We start from the raw sequence: 15,140 nt of genomic DNA, 5'->3' as shown, positions 1-15,140 counted from the left end.
AAGGCTGATTAGGTAAAACATAGCAAATTAATATTATGTTTTTTTTGTTTGTTTTGCAGGTGGTTCCTCTTATCACAGAATTAATTCAAGCAAGTGATCGATATCAAAGATCTGAGGTCAGCCAATAGGAAAGTGGACATGTTTCGTTTTGAGTATATGACTAGGTAAAGACACAGTAGTAGAGGGAGGACACTAGTAAGAAGTTAGGGATGCAATAAAAAATGATCTGCATACTAATGCTGTTTTTACTGCAGCAGTAAATTGGCTGATCTATCTATTTTTTATAATAGTGGCCATGTATTAATGTTAATAACCAAAAACCTCATTTGCAGAAGTCTCCTTATATAATGTATGTCTTAATAAAAGACACACAAATCCCAAATCTTCAATTTAGTTATGAAAGAGAAATTTAGCAGCGGACCCATTAAATTTGCACTTACCTACGAAGTTTCACGGTGATAATTTACCTGAAGATTGAAGGGTGGCCAATGGTATGCCAATTTTTTAAAAAGGGTTCCAGGGGAGATCCAGGAAATTATGGACTGTAAGCCTAACTTCAGTGCCAGGCAAAATGGTGGAAACAATTATAAAAAAAATAAAATTGTAGAACATGTAGACCAGGGCTGCCCAAGTCCGGTCCTTGAGATCTACTGGCAGGCCAGGTTTTCTGGATATCCGCAATGAACATGCATGAGAGAGCTTTGCCTGCACTGCCTTCTTGGTATGCAAATCTCTCTCATGCATGTTCATTGTGGCTATCCAGAAAACCTGGCTGCCAGTAGATCTCAAGGACTGGACTTGGGCAGCCCTGATGTAGACAAACATGATTTAATGAGGTAGTCAGCATGGGCTTAGCCGAGGGAGATCTTGCCTCACCAATTTGCTTGACTTCTTTGAAGGTGTGAATAAACATGTGGATAAAGATGAGCCGGTTGATGTAGTGTATCTAGATTTTCAGAAAGCTTTTGATAAAGTTCCTCATGAGAGATTGCAGAGATGACAAAGTTCAGTTGTGGATTAGGAATTGGTTATCGGATAGAAAACAGAAGGTAAGATTAAATGGTAATTTTTCTCAATGGAGGAGAGTAAACAGTGGAGTACCACAGGGGTCTGTACCAGGATGGTGCTATTTAACTTATTTATAAATGATCTGGAAATTGGAACGACGAGTGAGGTGATTAAATTTGCAGATGACACTAAACTGTTCAAAGTTGTTAAAACGCATTGCAGGCAGACCTTAGGAAATTGGAAGACTGGGCGTCCAAGTGGCAGATGAAATTTAATGTAGACAAATACAAAGCGATGCACATTGGGAAGAATAATCCAAATCACAGTTACCGGATGCTAGGGTCTATCTTGGGGGTTAGCGCCCAAGAAAAGGATCTGTGTGTCAGAATAAAATTATTATTATTATCTTCCCAAAGTGTGGTGGCGGCCAACAAAGCAACAGGATGCTAGGAATTATTAAAAAAGGGATGGTTAACGACTTTGAATGTTATAATACCCCTGTATCGCTCCATGGTGAGACCTCATCTGGAGTATTGCGTTCAGTTCTGGTCTTCTTATCTCAAGAAAGATATAGCAACACTAGAAAAGGTTCAAAGAAGAGTGACCAAGATGATAAAGGGGATGAAACTCCTCTTGTATGAGGACTAGCAAGGACTGTAGCAGAACGTGACTTGGGGGTGATTATTAGCGAAGACATGAAGACTGCCAATCAAGTGGAGAAAGCTTCAGCCAGGGCTAGACAAATCATGGGCTGTATCCATAGAAGTTTCGTCAGCTGTTAAGTCCCAAGGTCATAATGCCATTGTACAGATCCATGGTGAGACCCCATCTGGAATACTGTGTACAATTCTGGAGGCCGCATTATCAAAAAGATGTGCAGAGAGTTGAGTCGGTTCAGCGAATGGCCACCAGGATGGTCTCAGGACTCGAGGATCTCCCGTATGAGGAACGACTGGGTAAGTTGCAGCTGTACTCACTCGAGGAACGCAGAGAGAGGGGAAACATGATCGAGACGTTCAAATATGTCACGGGCTGTATCGAGGTGGAAGAGGATCTCTTTTTCCTTAAAGGACTCACGGCAACAAGAGGGCATCTGTTGAAAATCAGGGGTGGGAAATTTCATGGCGACACCAGAAAATATTTCTTCACCGAAAGGGTGGTTGACCGCTGGAATAATCTTCCACAACAGGTAATTGAGGCCTGCAGCGTGCCAGATTTTAAGAAAAGATGGGATTGGCATGTGGGATCTCTTCATGGAGGTAGTTAGGGGGTGGGCCATTAGTGTGGGCCGTGGCCCTTTTCTGCCATCATTTTCTATGTTTCTAAAGACTAAAAAGTTTAGGGCTCTTCAGCTTGGAAAAGAGACGGCTGAGGGGAGAAATGATTGGTCTAAAAAATCCTGAGTGGAGTAGAACAGATAGAAGTGAATAGATTTTTCACTCCATCAAAAATTACAAAGACTAGGGGGCACTTGACGTTACAGGGAAATACTTTTAAAACCAATAGGAGGAAATATTTTTTTCACTCAGAGAATAGTTAAGCTCTGGAACTCATTGCCAGAGGTTGTGGTAAGAGCAGATAGCATAGGTGGTTTTAAGAAAGGTTTAGACAATTTCCTGGAGGAAAAGTCCATAGTCTGATATTGAGAAAGACATGGGTAAAGCCACTGCTTGCCCTGGATCAATAGCATGGAATGTTGCTATTCTTTGGGTTTTGGCCACATACTTGGGACCTTGTTTGGCCACCGTGAGAACAGGCTACTGGGCTTGATGGATCATTTTTCTGACCCAATAAAGCTATTCTTATGTTCTTATGTTTTCCGGGTGTTGAGGCTCCGTCCAACCTCTGTCAGCCAGAAAACCATATTTGTCCAGTGAATCTGTGAGGTAAATTTCTTCTCCATTGATTCCAGCAGAAATTCTGTGCTGAAGCAGGCACAGTGAGTAAGGCTATTGAAACCTAGAGGGAAATCGGGAGAAGGGGTGTCTTAAAAGTTGAATTTGAGGTTTTCTGAGCTCAAGTCCCCCACCTCTAAAACTCCTTTCCCTGTGATTTTATTTTCCCTCAGGGAGGTCTCCATAGGTCGTTTTTGATGCAGTTTTTCTGGCGGTGGCAGTCATGTTGAATTTTAAAAGATCTTTTTTTCTCTAGCCTCCATCTGCCTCAAAACTCCTCAATTTTGTTCAAAATCGACTGGGATGGACTTCACAGGCATTTATATTCCTGTATCATGCCAGGTTTGTACTGGATGGCCAGTTGAGGAGTGTCCATGTCCTGCGTGTAACGGAGCTCGCAGGGCATCCACAGGAGGCACATTCACAGGGGAAGAGACCCTTCCCATGATTCTCCTAAACTATATTTGCCAAGTGCAGTTGTGTGGGGCCCGTAGAGCCCAGAAGGACCTTCACGGTGTCTTGCCGGGGTTGGCGATACTCACAGTACAAGGTTACACCCAGGATTTGTGAACCTTATGTGGAATGCCTATTTGAACTGCCAAGGGTTCTCAGCATCTGATAGCACTCATATGACTTCGGCCCAGGGGTCCTCCCCTTCAGCAGGTGCCCAATAGATGAGGGTACAGCCTGTCATGGAATGGGAGGATGACAAGTCTGATTCCATGCCATTTTTATCCCAGATGAAGTTTCCCTGGCTGAGTCTGCTTCCTTGCAGGAGGACAGCAGTTATAAGGTGATTGTGGCCCTGGATCAGGGGGAAGACCCCACAGTGCACTGGCTGTTCAGAGCCTCTGTGCTTTTGAGTATTATTTCCATCTTGCTGCAAGAGTTAAAGCTGGAAGTCCTGCCATCTTCCTCTTCTCAGTGCTCAGTTATGAGCAGTTCTGGGGGGGGGGGGTTTCCCTCGCATCTGGACATCTCTAAGCTGGGCACTGACCACTGGGAGTCACCAGAGGGATCCCTTTGAGTGGCTAAAACTATAGCTAAGCTATATCCAATGACACCAGATTTCCAGCAGCTGTTTGTTCAGCTGCAAGTGGATTCGCTGGTGGCACAAGTCACTAAATTAACCTTCCTGCCACGTGAAGAAGAGGTGATGTTAAAGGATACTCGGACCATAAAGTGGACTTGCTCCTCAAGCAACAGTTGAAGTTTTGGCCCTGAGGATTAAGACAGCAGCCACATACATCTTCCTTTGCAGCACGTTCATGTCACATTCGTCTATCTCGGGCCTCAGACCCGATAGATGGTGAAGATCCTCAAATGCTACTCTCTGGGATGAACTATATTGAGGATGCTTCATATGATCTTTTCAGAGTTTTGAGCAAGGTCTCAGCCTATGCTATCTCTGCCCATCGGATGCTCTGGATCAGACAGTGAGCAGGAGTTGCTACCTCTAAATTTACGCTAAGCAGGCTTCCCTTTCAAGTGCGGATGCTATTTGGCTTGAGCCTAGATCTCCTGATGGCTAGTGTGATGGAATGTTGCTCCAAGTCTTTACTGGACAGCAGACCCCGAATGGCCTGGAGTTTGGGATGGGACAATATTCAAGGCTTCTGAAGATTTCTTATGAATTTGGGAGGCTAAACGATGCAGAGATTCTCTCAGGTTCAAGGCTTCTGAAGATTTCTTATGAATTTGGGAGGCTAAACGATGCAGAGAATCTCTCAGGGATCACATCAGAAATTCAATGGGGCTCTCGCACCTCACCAGCCACTAAGCAAGCACAATGATGCCAGGTCAGGGGCTGAATTTCCCCAGATAGGAGGACAGACTGTCTGCCTTTTGGTTGGGCTGGCCTTAGATTGGCGCAGATCACTGGGCTCTAGATGTAATCCAGGAGGGGTATAAAATTGAGTTCTGTGCCCCCTTGCCAGCCTGCTTTGTAGCTTCTCCGGCCAGCCTGCCGGAGAGAGCCCACAAAGTTCGGCTACAGTTCAAAGACTCCTGGCTTTTTGAGTCCTAGTACTGGTTCCAGCTGTAGACTTGGGCTTGGGTAAATGCTCCATTTACTTCATTATGCCAAAGAAAAGCTCATACAACTACAGATCAATTTTAGACATCATGTCGGTTGCAGTGGCGCCAGGCAAATTTCTCACCTCCCTCGATCGAGGCCTATCTTTACATTCCCATTTTCCCGATCTACTGGAGATACTTGTGATTTAATGTGCTAGAACAGCATTTCCAGTTCTCTGCACTCCCCTTCGGCCTGGCCACAGCACCTCTCACCTTTACCAAGGTGATTGAAGTGGTAGCAGCGTACCTCTGCAAAGCTGGGATACAGGTGCTTCTGTATTTGGACATTTAGCACTCGGAGTGCCATCCGTGGAGGAATGTGAGTTGGTGAATGGTACAATTCCTCCAGGACTTGGGCTAGACAGTCAACTTCAAGAAGAATCAGCTGGAACGAACTCAGCACCTGGAGTGCCTGGGAGTCTTGTTCAACATGGGCTTGGGCCAAGTGTTTCATCCAGGGCCATGCAGACTGAAGCTCCAGAAGCAGATTTCAGAGCTGCTACAGAGACTGATTCCCACGGTGTGGCATTATCTGCAGGTCCTGGGGTCAATGGCAGCAACCATAGAGGTAATTCCTTGGACCATAGTGCACATGAGATGTCTCCAGGACTCTCTCACTGGTCCCCTCAGTCAGACTCGCTACAGCCGCTCCCCTGGTTGGTTACAGTAAAGAGCATCCTGTGGTTGTGACTTGAGGTCAGCTGCCCTTTCCAGGGGCATTCCTCTTTGCATCTCCTCCTGGGAGATACTAATGACCGATGCCAAACTTTATGGCGGGGAGCGAGGGTCACGGCAATAAAAACCCAGTCCATAGGCATTGGACTCCGGCTCAGCAGCAGTAGTCAAAATATAACCTGGAACTCACAGCCATTCGTCTAGTGCTTCAAGCACTAGAGAAATCTCTGGAAAGCAAGGCAGTCAGTCTCCTTGGACAGTGCGACAGTGATCGCATATGTCAACAGGCAAGGAAGCACCAGAAGCGTCCTGTTGCGCCTAGTAGCTCAACTCCTCTTTTTATGGGCAGAGGTTCTCTTTCAGGCCAACTTTCTCAGTTGTTAGACTCCTGACCCGGTGGAATGGTCACTGTCACCACAGGCATTTGATGCTGTAGTTTGGCAGTGGGGGCCTCCTCAGATAGATATGATGGCCTCAGCGGTGACCGCTTAGATGCCTCGCTTTACAGCCACAGATATTAGCTTGGAAGTGAAGGGTTGGACACATTAGTCTATCAGTGTCCAGAGAACAAGCTCTTGTATGTGTTTCCCCTGTGGCCCATGCTAGGTTGAGTCATTCACAGGATTGCAGTCCATCCCTATTTGGTAGTCCTAGGGCCACCCGATTGGCCTCGCAGATCATGATATGTGGACCTAGTCCATCTCGAGAGGAACGAGGGCCTCAGAGTTCTGATCCAAGTGGTTCTTCTCACTCGAGGACTAGTTCCTATTGATAATTTGGAACATTATGTGCTTACAGCATGGCTCTTGAGTGGGTGGCCCTAACGAGCAAGGGTTATTTGGTCATGGTCATTGCCATATTGCTCAGAGCTAAGACGCCATTCATGGTGGCAGCCTAGGCTAAGGTCTGGAAGTCCTTTCAGCACGAGTGTGTGGTAAAGGATGTAGAACCCTTGCGAGCTCCAATTTCAGTAGTCCTAGTCTTTTTGCAGGAAGGACTTCTGAAAAGGGCTGTCTGTAGGTTCTCTAAAAGTGTAGATAGCAGGCCTTTCCCATTTCCAGTCTTAGGGGGAAAGAGACTCCTTGGCCTCTCTTCCAGATGTTGCCTGGTTCATTAAAGGGGCACTGCTGTTGCACCCTCCATTGCATTCCCCTTTCCTTTCCTGGAATCCTCTTTGTTTTTTGTAAGAGCCCTTACAGGAGCCTTCCCTTTTGGATATTAGTCAAGATAGTGTTAATGGTGGCAATTATGTTGGCAAGAAGAGTTTCTGAGTTACAAGCTCTTTCCTTTAGGGAGCTGTTCCTTAGAATCACTGAAGTAGGCTTTTCTTATGTCCAGTTCCGTCCTTCTTACCGAAAGTAGTCTCAGCCTTCCATGTCAATCGGGAAGTCCGTTTGTCCTCTTTGCACTCTACGGGGTCTAAGAAAAGGGATAAAGTGTTGCAGTTGCTGGATGTCAAGAGAGTGCTGCTTCAGTACCTCAGTTACCACTGAGTTTCGCTTTTTGGATCACATTTTTGTTCTGACCAGTCATTCCAAGAAAGGGAGGCAGGCGATTTCCAGATGGATTAAAATGGCCATTTCCTCCGCATACGTGAGCTGTGGTAAAGCGCACTCCCCTAGATGGGTTGCTGCCTCTTGGGCGGAAACTAGAGCTGCCTTACCTGAGCAGATTTGTAGAGCAGCTATGTGGTCTACCCTACATACCTTCTCCAGATTCTTTAGGGTGGACTTTCGGGGCCTCCGTCTTGAAGACAGGTGCTGTAGGCCCGCCCTAGACTTTGGAGACCACTAGACACATTGCACTAGAAAAAAAGATTAGGTTCTTACCTCGTTAATCTTCTTTCTTGTCAATGTGTCTAGTAGTTACAAAGCCCTGCCCTTTATATAATTAGTGCTGTTATAATGTTATTTACTATGTTTGTTACAGAGCAGAACAAGATTGTAGTGTTGGGGAATATTTCCCTCTTTCCAGTTATGTCTTTCTTACAGTGCTACTTGATTTGCTTTTGTACAAATTGAGTGGGCAAGCGCACTAACTCCCTGGGAGAGAGGTGTTGTAAATGTGATTGTTTTCTGCAAGCAATTTTGCTAGTTCAAATACAAGATCCTAGGGTTCAGGACTATTAGACACATCTACAAGAAAGAAGATTACCGAGGTAAGAATCTAATCTTTCTTTCCTGTGCTATATCTCAAGGCAAGAATGCTTGGACCCAAGGAAAGGGGAAGGGAGCAGAGTTCCTCTCGCTGAAGTCGGGTGACATGTGGGGATAGGGATTGGGACTTGTATACCGCCTTTTTGTAGTTTTACAACCACATTCGAAGCAGTTTACTTACAGGTACTTCAAGCATTTTGCCTATCTGTCCCGGTGGGCTCATAGTATATCTAATGTACCTGCGGCAGTGGCGGATTAAGTGACTTGCCCAAGATCACAAGGAGCAGTGCAGGGCTTGAACCCACAACCTCAGGGTGCAGAGGCTATAGCTCTAACCACTGCACCGCAAGTGGGGTCTTTATCTACAGGGAAGTACTGAAATTTTCAGTAGGCTCACTGTGGACCTCTTATTCCCTTGCTTCTGGAGCCCTTTGTAATCAAACAATTACCCCTGCAACTAACTAGCTCTAAGCGTTGGTAGTTCAGGAAGCTGCGAAGTGGGAGGTTCTGGGGTAAAAAAAATATATAGTGAATAAACCCCTCCCACAGTGACAGAACTATTACTGGGATGGCAAGGAAAGTAGTGCTGTGCTCCTGTTCTGGAACTAAATATATATTCTGATTAGAGGAGAATTTCCAGTTATGTGGGACAATGTTATCTTAGATGATCATGAATACTGTCTACTTTATAGGGTCTATCCCTCCAACATATATATTTGGCATAGCAGTGTAGAACATATTAAAGCAGAGCTTATATTATTGTTCATTCAGATGTTGCAGAGTGAATAAATGTACATGTACTTTGTTTTGTGGCAGGCCTTAGATTACTGCATTATGGTGATAGGAGTTCCAAATGTAGGCAAATCTTCACTTATCAACTCACTACGCAGATGTCATCTAAAAAAAGGTATATCTAAAGACATGATATTTATTTAGAATTTAATTTACAAATAGTTGTATGCCAAACCTATAATTCTGGGGAAAGGGGTAGCTTTTTTTCAAACGAAAAATAAATTTTAGCCCTGACATTCTTATTATAACCAGTGTCTGATTACTGTATATGTTTCTACCTCATGTCACAGAAAAAAATGATAAGCAGTAGTAGAAAATGTTGGAGTTTTTTGTAAAATACCACTGGAATTGAGCATGTCCCGACCTGGGAATCTGTATTCCAATCTGAACATTCTATGTACAATGGGCCTTTATTTCACCTCCTTTGTGACCTTTAATTCATCAGAACAAGTTTCTGTTACATATCCACAGCACTATTTCAATGTTCACAGCTGTGTAAAGAATGCAACATACAATAGTGCTGTCAGATGTACATAGTGCTGTACATATTCATCCTTTCTGTGGTATATCAAAGCAGTTTACATATTAAATTTGGGCACTTTACACATGTAAGTGATCACATGTGACTACTAATACTTAAACATACAGCCAATCCCATTTTATAAACTTATATGTCTAAAAATGCCACAAATTAAATAGTGAGGCTGCAAGTTTTATGTTGTTTTTATTTTTGGAGGCAGAAATAAATATGTGATTAAGGAGAATTATTTTCTTAATCCCTCTTGTAAAGTTTTGAGCTCAAAAAGCACTTTTAAAAATCTGTGCATGCCTCTGAGCTGTACAAAACTCGATAGGGAAATCTTTTAAAATAGACATGCATTCCCCATGTAAGATGGGGGATACATTTACAGGTATTTGGCTTTCCTAAACCACTCCCACGTTATGCCTCTTTGAAAACTGTGGTTTCCGGCGATCTCCACATGTAATTAGAAGCTTTCTGAAATCACTATTCATATGTATATATGCAATCTATATGTGGAAATACTTATAAAACAGAAGTTGTTGTGTGAAGCAGTGATGTGCAAATAATTTTTCATGCTCTGAAACATCTTTTTTTTATCATTTCATTTTAACTGGCTGGCACAGTGGTTAAAGCTACAGCCTCAGCACCCTGAGGTTGTGAGTTCAAATCCACGCTGCTCCTCATGACACTGGATAAATCACTTAATCCCCCCCATTGCCCCAGGTACATTAGATAGATTGGGGACAGACAGGGAAAAATGCTTGAGTATCTGAATAAATTCATGTAAACCGTTCTGAGCTCTCTGGAGAAAACGGTATAGAAAATTGAATGAATAAATAATTTTTATGTAGTGGGTTTGGGCTGTAGAAGCTCTGCAGAGTTTCTTAGCTTTATGAAAGCAGACTAAGGGGAGTAAAAACTAAGGGCTCCTTTTACTAAGCCGCGTTAGGGCTTTAACGCGTGGAATAGCACGTGCTAAATTGCCATCCCCGCTAGACCTTAACGTCAGCATTGAGCTGGCATTAGTTCTAGCCACGTAGCGCAGTTTTACCGCACGCTAAAATGCGTGCGCTAAAACCGCTAACGCGGCTTAGTAAAAGGAGCCCTAAGAGGGTCAAGGCTTATTACGCATTGCTTATCTTTAATGTTGGTGATGGCGCTGTTTTACTACTCATTGTACAACTTTACTGAGTGTAATGTATTGTTATTTTTGTTGTTTACTCACAATAAACTTCTTTAAAAGTAAGACTAAGAGGGTCATGTACTAATATTTTTAATGTGCGCACTCTGCCAAAAGGCTTGTTTTATTCATATAGGCCCTTCTGCAGATAGTATGCTCTAACTATTGGTACGTACGAGCCCAAAGGCCAGTTTTTGGAGTAAGTTATCTGTTTTAGCAAACATAGAAATAATGTGATTCTATCTTCAGTGACCTCTCTTGTGGAAAATGGATATAAAATATTTTATCAATGGTATCTTACTCCTGACTGCCTTCATTAAATGCTTCCGAATGTCCAGGATGCTTGCTGGAGAGGTTGTGGTCAGAAGGGCACGTTTACACATATTTGGTGGCTGTGTCCATTACTCCAACCATTCTAGACTCAGATAGTGCACACCTTGGGGGAAGTATTGAGCATAGTTTACCCCAAAACACAGGAATGCTGTCTATTACATAGTAAGCCCCCTGGGGTTACAGTTCATGCTCATAAATTTGCTATGGCGATCTTTGTAGCTGCTAAACTGACACTAGCTCAATCATGGAAGCAAACAGAGATTCCTGCTTTACAGAAGGTGCTGCACTAATTGGATTATATATATCTCATGCCAAAATTGACTGCATACAGATATGGTAGAGTGGTGCCCTTCCACAAAGTTTGGGATACTTATCTTGAGTGGAGAAATGAGATGCATTGATTTGAATCTGGGATTTGATGATCATTATATTCTAACAAGCTCCAGCTATGCTGGTTAAAGGGGGGGCAAAAGGTGAAAAGGATTTGGGGTTTTGTTTGTTTGCAATTTCTTTTGATTTACTTCTTGAACATCACATGTATATATTTCTCTGATATGTAGCTTTAGCTTGTCTTCCCCCCCTACTTCTGTGGTGGGGGCCTTGTTAACCAATTGTGATGTATAGTTTGTATAATTGTATATGAAAAATTATAAAATAAAGCATTAAAAAAAGAACCTGCTTTTATTGTATTGTGTGTGTGTTTTATTTTTTTTTTTTTTAAATATATTTTAATAGGGAAAGCTTCTAGAGTTGGAGGAGAACCAGGCATTACAAGGGCAGTTCTTTCCAAGATCCAGGTACTATAATTTTAAATATAGATTGAAACTGCAGTGTCCACTGTCTTCTCGCCAAATGGTTGGTAAGGCATGCAAAAAGTCCAGTGTTTGTTTATGGGAAATCCCAAATAAACTGAACAAAAAAAATAATAATAAAAAGTAGTAGTACTAATTTTCAGTGCTAACATAGTACTTAGTCATTAAAATATATTACTGGGATTCTGGTGCAAGTTGAAATTAATGTCTAAAAGCCCTTGCTAAAAAAGGAAAAATGGGGTCAGTATTCAAGTTTATCCAAGTTTATTATACAATTTGATTAATCGCCTAATCTATATTCTAGGCGATATACAAAATAGTACAAATATATAAAAACATAGGTAAATTATTACATAGACAAAAAAATATTTCAATGTTACAAAAACAAACAATTTAGAAACAATAGGAAAGTTCTGTATCAAGTTCAAGATATAAGGATAACAACATTAGGAGGGAAGACGAACATAAGGAGAAGGAAGTATAAAATAAAGAGGGATAGTAGAATCATTTATTCACTAAAAGCATCATTGAAAAGGAAACTTTTAAGCTTAGTCTTGAATTTGTCTAAATTCTTTTCTTCTCTTATATAGAGAGGGAGATCATTCCAAGACTGGGGGGCAGTCACTGAAAAAATAGTAAGACGTCTCGTATTGATGACTCTCAATGAGGGAATGGCCAATAAATGTTGATCCTGAGATCTCAGTGTTCTAGAAGTAGTGTAAGGAATTAAAACTCTAAAAATGAAAGCGGGGGGTTTGAAATGTTAATGATTTAAAAGTAAGCAAACATATTTTATATAAGATGCGGTGTGCAACAGGGAGCCAGTGTGATTCTTTAAGTAAGGGTGTGACATGGTCGAATTTTTTTGCTTTATGAATTATTTTAATAGAGGCGTTCTGTATAATTTGAAGACGTCTAATTTCTTTTTGGGACAAGCCCTTAAATAGGGCATTGCAATAATCTAGTTTGGAGATAACTAGAGAATGTATTAGAATATTTAGGGATTTTGCGCATAAGAACTTGGCGACGGAACGAATTTGTCTCAATCTAAAGAAAGTAGATTTAACCACATTGCTTATGTGATCGTGGTATGATAATTTATTGTCAAATGTTATTCCTAGGATCTTAATATTTTGGTGCAACTGCAATGGAGTGCCATCAATGGAAATTGGAATAAGCGGTGTGCTACAATCCTTCCATGGAAAGAGCATCACACTGGTTTATGAATATTTAATGATAGTTTATTAACATCCAGCCAATGATGAATTTGATCCAGTTTGTCATTTATTGCTGTTATATCCTGTGTGTTATTGGGATCTATTGGGTGTAATATTTGTATATCATCGGCGTAAGCAAATACTGAAAATCCAATGGACTGACATAAGGTCAAAAGTGGAGCGAGAAAGATGTTAAATAAAATTGGAGAAAGTATAGATCCTTGCGGTATACCATAAGGTACGGAGAAGCTGTTAGAGGAGGAATTATTAAAGAAGACATTGGAGGAACGGTTTTGGAAGTAAGATTTAAACCAGCCCAAAACTTGATCCGTCACACCAATGGACTGAAGCCTATGAATTAAAAGAGTATGGTCGATAGTATCAAAGGCAGAGGACAGATCAAGTGAAATCAGTACGACCGAAGAATGGTGATCTAAATGGTAAAGTATTGTTGTAGTCATACCAATCAAAGAGTGCTCTGTAGAATGATTTTGTCTAAATCCAGTTTGATTTGGGTGTAATACGTTAGTTTTTTCTATGTATTCTGATAATTGATTATACACAATTTTTTCCGTTATTTTTGCTAAATATGGGATATTGGCATTTGGCCTGTAATTAGATTTTATATCAGGGCCGATTTTTTGATCCTTAAGAACTGGGCGTATGGTCGATTTTTTTCCAAGCTATAGGAACATTACTTTGTTGTAAACTAATATTAATCAAGGTGTGTATGTAGGGACCAAAAATAGAAAAATATTTTTTAATGGTAATGGGTGTAATGGATTCCGTAAAGGATTCTTTAAGGTTAACTGATTTGATGATTAGTTCTAAGTCCTTGAGACTAGGCAGATTGAAGTGAGAACATTTCGAAGTTAATAATGAAGACTTATCAGGATCCAATGTAGAAATGGTTTGTTGATTTGGTTTAAAAATTTTCCTAATATTATGAACTTTCTCAACAAAACAATCTGCTAATTCTTGAGCTGTTGGAAGGGGCTTAGTTAGGATCATAGGGCAAATTTTTTGATTGATGATTGATGGATTTTAAAATATTGTATAGCATGGATGTATTTTTGGCCTGTATAATTTGTCTAGAATAGTATGCTGATTTTGCTTGAATTATTTTTCTCTTTATAATATGTTGCCTGTTCTTTAAATTTTAATAAATTGAATTGATTTTTTTTCTTCCTCCAAATTCGTTCCAACGAGCGAAGTTGTTTTTTAATTAAATCTAACTCTGCATTAAACCATGGATTGGTTTTCTTTCTCGGTGAAATATTTTTTGTTTGAGTTGGAGCTAATTTGTCCATTAAGGTCTGGGTAGTGTCATGCCATTTACATATAAGGTCTTCTAACGAAAGTGAGTCTAGGTTTCCAAAGTCGAGGTTAAAGTTTGATAAAATTAGCTCTGATGATAGTTTGCTTAAATCTTTAAATTTCCTAACTTGAGAAATTTCTTTTGGTTTAGACACTGTAATTTCAAAAGTTGCTGTTATTAAGAAATGATCTGACCATGGTAGTGGTTGAGAGGAGTGAAATTGAATTTGAAATGTGTTAAATGTAGATGTGGAAGTTAAAATCATGTCAATCGTATGACCAGCTATATGTGTGGGTACCGAAAGTAGAGGAGATAGATCGAGCAATCTAAGATGTGAAAGAATGTCTTTGGTATAGTTATTGTTAAAATCTTCGACATGAATATTAAAATCACCTAAAATCAAGGGGTTAGTAGTTGAGGAACCGAAGTCAAATAATAATGATTGTAAACTTAGTCAAAGTAAAATAACTGGATAACCAATTAGCTGACACTGACCGACCCCTGAGGGCATATTTGGTGGGAGTTACCTGGATAGTGCCTCTGAAACCAGCTATCGTATGGGTGGTATGAGGGCAGAGTCAGCACTTAGCCAGATGAATACCAATATTCAGTCCTTAACCGGTAAAGTTAACTAGCCAAATAGGGCTGCCATTTATGTGGTTCTATCTTTGTCTGGTTTAACTTAGTCAGTTAAGGGTTGGATAAGGGCTGCCATTTATGTGGTTCTATCTTTGTCTGGTTTAACTTAGTTAAGGGTTGGATAAGCGCTGACCATCCATGCATATCTGGATATTCAATGCTGGGTCACATCTCGGTACCAGCATTGAATGTGCAGGCATAATTTGGGTGGCGGTGGTCAGCATTTAAGAAAAGCACTGACTGCCACTTGCTGAATATTATTAACTCTGGAGTAGAGAATGACACGGTGGCGGTTTACCCGCGGCCACCGCATTTTAGCCGCGGGTCACCCGCCGAAAACGGGGAAGAAAACTAGCAGTCGCTGCGGTGACGGGGACAAGGCCATTCACCGCCCGCGGGGTGGTGAATGGTCTTGTCCCCGCAGTGAGGCATGAAGGATCGCGCGGTCCCCACAGCTCACACCCGCCTGCCCAATCGATTCTAGTGTTTAGTCAGCTCTCTCCCTTCTCCTCACCT

The 15,140-nt window shown here is 41.5% G+C and overlaps 1 protein-coding gene across 1 annotated transcript in view; it reads left to right on the top strand.

Annotated features, from left to right (window-relative positions):
- MTG1 (mitochondrial ribosome associated GTPase 1) overlaps positions 1-15,140 on the top strand; it is a 71,368-nt gene that overhangs the window by 23,035 nt on the left and 33,193 nt on the right. Inside the window, exons 5-7 of the mRNA XM_033943167.1 lie at positions 60-116; positions 8,627-8,717; positions 11,374-11,435. Coding sequence (XP_033799058.1) covers positions 60-116; positions 8,627-8,717; positions 11,374-11,435 — 210 coding nt within the window. The remainder of the gene's footprint in view (positions 1-59; positions 117-8,626; positions 8,718-11,373; positions 11,436-15,140) is intronic.

This window comes from Geotrypetes seraphini, chromosome 4 (genome assembly GCF_902459505.1).
Source record: "Geotrypetes seraphini chromosome 4, aGeoSer1.1, whole genome shotgun sequence".
NCBI lineage: Eukaryota > Metazoa > Chordata > Amphibia > Gymnophiona > Dermophiidae > Geotrypetes > Geotrypetes seraphini.
This window is presented reverse-complemented; position numbering and strand designations above follow the sequence as displayed.